The sequence below is a fragment of the Myxocyprinus asiaticus genome, chromosome 17 (genome assembly GCF_019703515.2).
Source record: "Myxocyprinus asiaticus isolate MX2 ecotype Aquarium Trade chromosome 17, UBuf_Myxa_2, whole genome shotgun sequence".
Lineage (NCBI taxonomy): Eukaryota > Metazoa > Chordata > Actinopteri > Cypriniformes > Catostomidae > Myxocyprinus > Myxocyprinus asiaticus.
Window position 1 is genome coordinate 49,200,001 of NC_059360.1, and position 1,898 is coordinate 49,201,898.

Sequence of the window (1,898 nt, forward strand, 5' to 3'; positions counted from 1 at the left end):
TTAAAGAGAAAATGACAAACGTCTTTTTAACTAATTTAAGTTATTTTTTAAGGTTAATTTCACTCATTTTAATATTAGTTATTTTTTTTGGCCCATTGTGCGTTTGACAGGTTTAAATTAGATCATTTTACTCTTAAATAAATATGCTGGGAATTAGTGTCGCCTGCAAAATTACGGAGTGATCCTGAGTGTTTTAATCTCTGTGTTTGACTTTTTTAAGATTCTTCTTGATGTACCTGATCAACAAAGATGAAACTGAACACACCGGTCAGGTCTGTTCTGGAAATATGATTTTGATTCTTTAATATTCTCAGCAGGGAAAACTATAGATTTATACAGAAGCTGAAGCTTCAGGTGTTTGTTCAACAGCTTTAAAACATGATCTTGTGTCTGCAGGAGTCGTACGTGTGGAAGATGTATCAGGAGAGATGTTGGGATTTCTTCCCAGCTGGTGATTGTTTCCGTAAGCAGTACGAAGACCAGCTGGGTTAGACTGCAGAACCAGAACCTTCTTAAGAACCTGGACCTTCTGAAAACACAGAACCTATTGAAGAACGACACAACGGCGTCTGACGTTTCCTGCGTTACCTCGAGAAATAGTGCCAATTTAGTCTTTCACTCTGTTTTGTTAGTTTCGAACATTGTTTTTCGTTATTGGTCAGAAAACAAGACAAAATAAAAACTCTACACGTTGCCTTCTTCGACCCCAAAACCATTGCACAAAGTTTTTTCATCTCTTTTGAGAAACTCTTGGTTGCGTGGGGGTTACCAAACAACGTCTCCACACGTATATATGCACAAGAAATCTACTTCAGTGTTTGGAGAGCATGATGAACAAATGATGCCAAAAGTGCGCGTGAAGAAGAGAGCGTACAGTACATGTGTTTCTAACATTTCAGATTTTCTTTTCCTGCTTGCTGAAATACGGTGAGAACGAGCTCGTGTTTATAAAGGGTTGGTTGGTCTTGCGATGAATTGTCTACTTAAATATCTTCATGAAGTGCCTTACCTCCATGACATGTGAGCTATGCAAGATCTGTGGTTTCCTCTCTGATGTTGTACTGCGGTAAATGTCTGAACCGGACGAGAGTTTGAGGCGTTTGACTCGTGTTCATGTGGAACGGGTGATTTGGAGTGTCTCGTGGGTTTGTGGGCTGTTGTTGTCATGTTCAAACAGATGAAAATAATGTCCCGTCTCCTCATGTAAATGACACAGAACATGGAAATGCTCTTGTTTGGCTGTTTGTACGTCGTAGCTTTGCTGAGTTGTGCATTTCTTTTGAAGGACAAATAAAGATATTGATGCAATAATTCACTTTATTCTGGCAAGTGTTGATTTTACATCTTTTCATATTGATGTTTCCCAAGTGAAAATCTGGCGGACAGCTGAAACAATCATTGAAGGAGGTCCATATATAGAGACCAGAATAATCATGCAAAATAATCGTTTGTATTTCTTGGATAACTGGATGTAACACACAAGCAACATAATGAGGCTATGTTTATTGTTGCATAAGGTTCATTTACGGTTCTTTTAAACATAGTCTGCAGTATTCAGTGGATACTGTGCACAGTGCTGGGTAGATTACTTCTGAAATGTAATCCGGTACTGATTATAAATTACACTACAAAAAATTAGCAGAGTAACAATCTTTTATATAATAGTAATTTATTTAACTAACAATTAATTAAATTATTAATGATTAATTTAAATATATATATTAATAAATTAACAAAATTAACAAGTAATTATTACATTTTAAAATGTTAATGTTAATTATTTTTATTTAATTAACAGAATTTTATTCATTTTTAATAATTAATCAGACTTTTTTATTAAATTGATTGAATTTAATAATTCAACTAATTTTAAATGTTTACCTATTAACACTTCATTA

General features: G+C 34.6%; 1 protein-coding gene across 1 annotated transcript in view; it reads left to right on the forward strand.

Moving 5' to 3' along the window:
* LOC127455157 (ryanodine receptor 3-like) overlaps positions 1-1,303 on the forward strand; it is a 201,482-nt gene extending 200,179 nt beyond the window's left edge. The window contains exons 104-105 of the mRNA XM_051722783.1: positions 221-272; positions 397-1,303. Coding sequence (XP_051578743.1) covers positions 221-272; positions 397-492 — 148 coding nt within the window. The 3' untranslated portion in view covers positions 493-1,303. The remainder of the gene's footprint in view (positions 1-220; positions 273-396) is intronic.
* Positions 1,304-1,898: the final 595 nt, after the last annotated feature.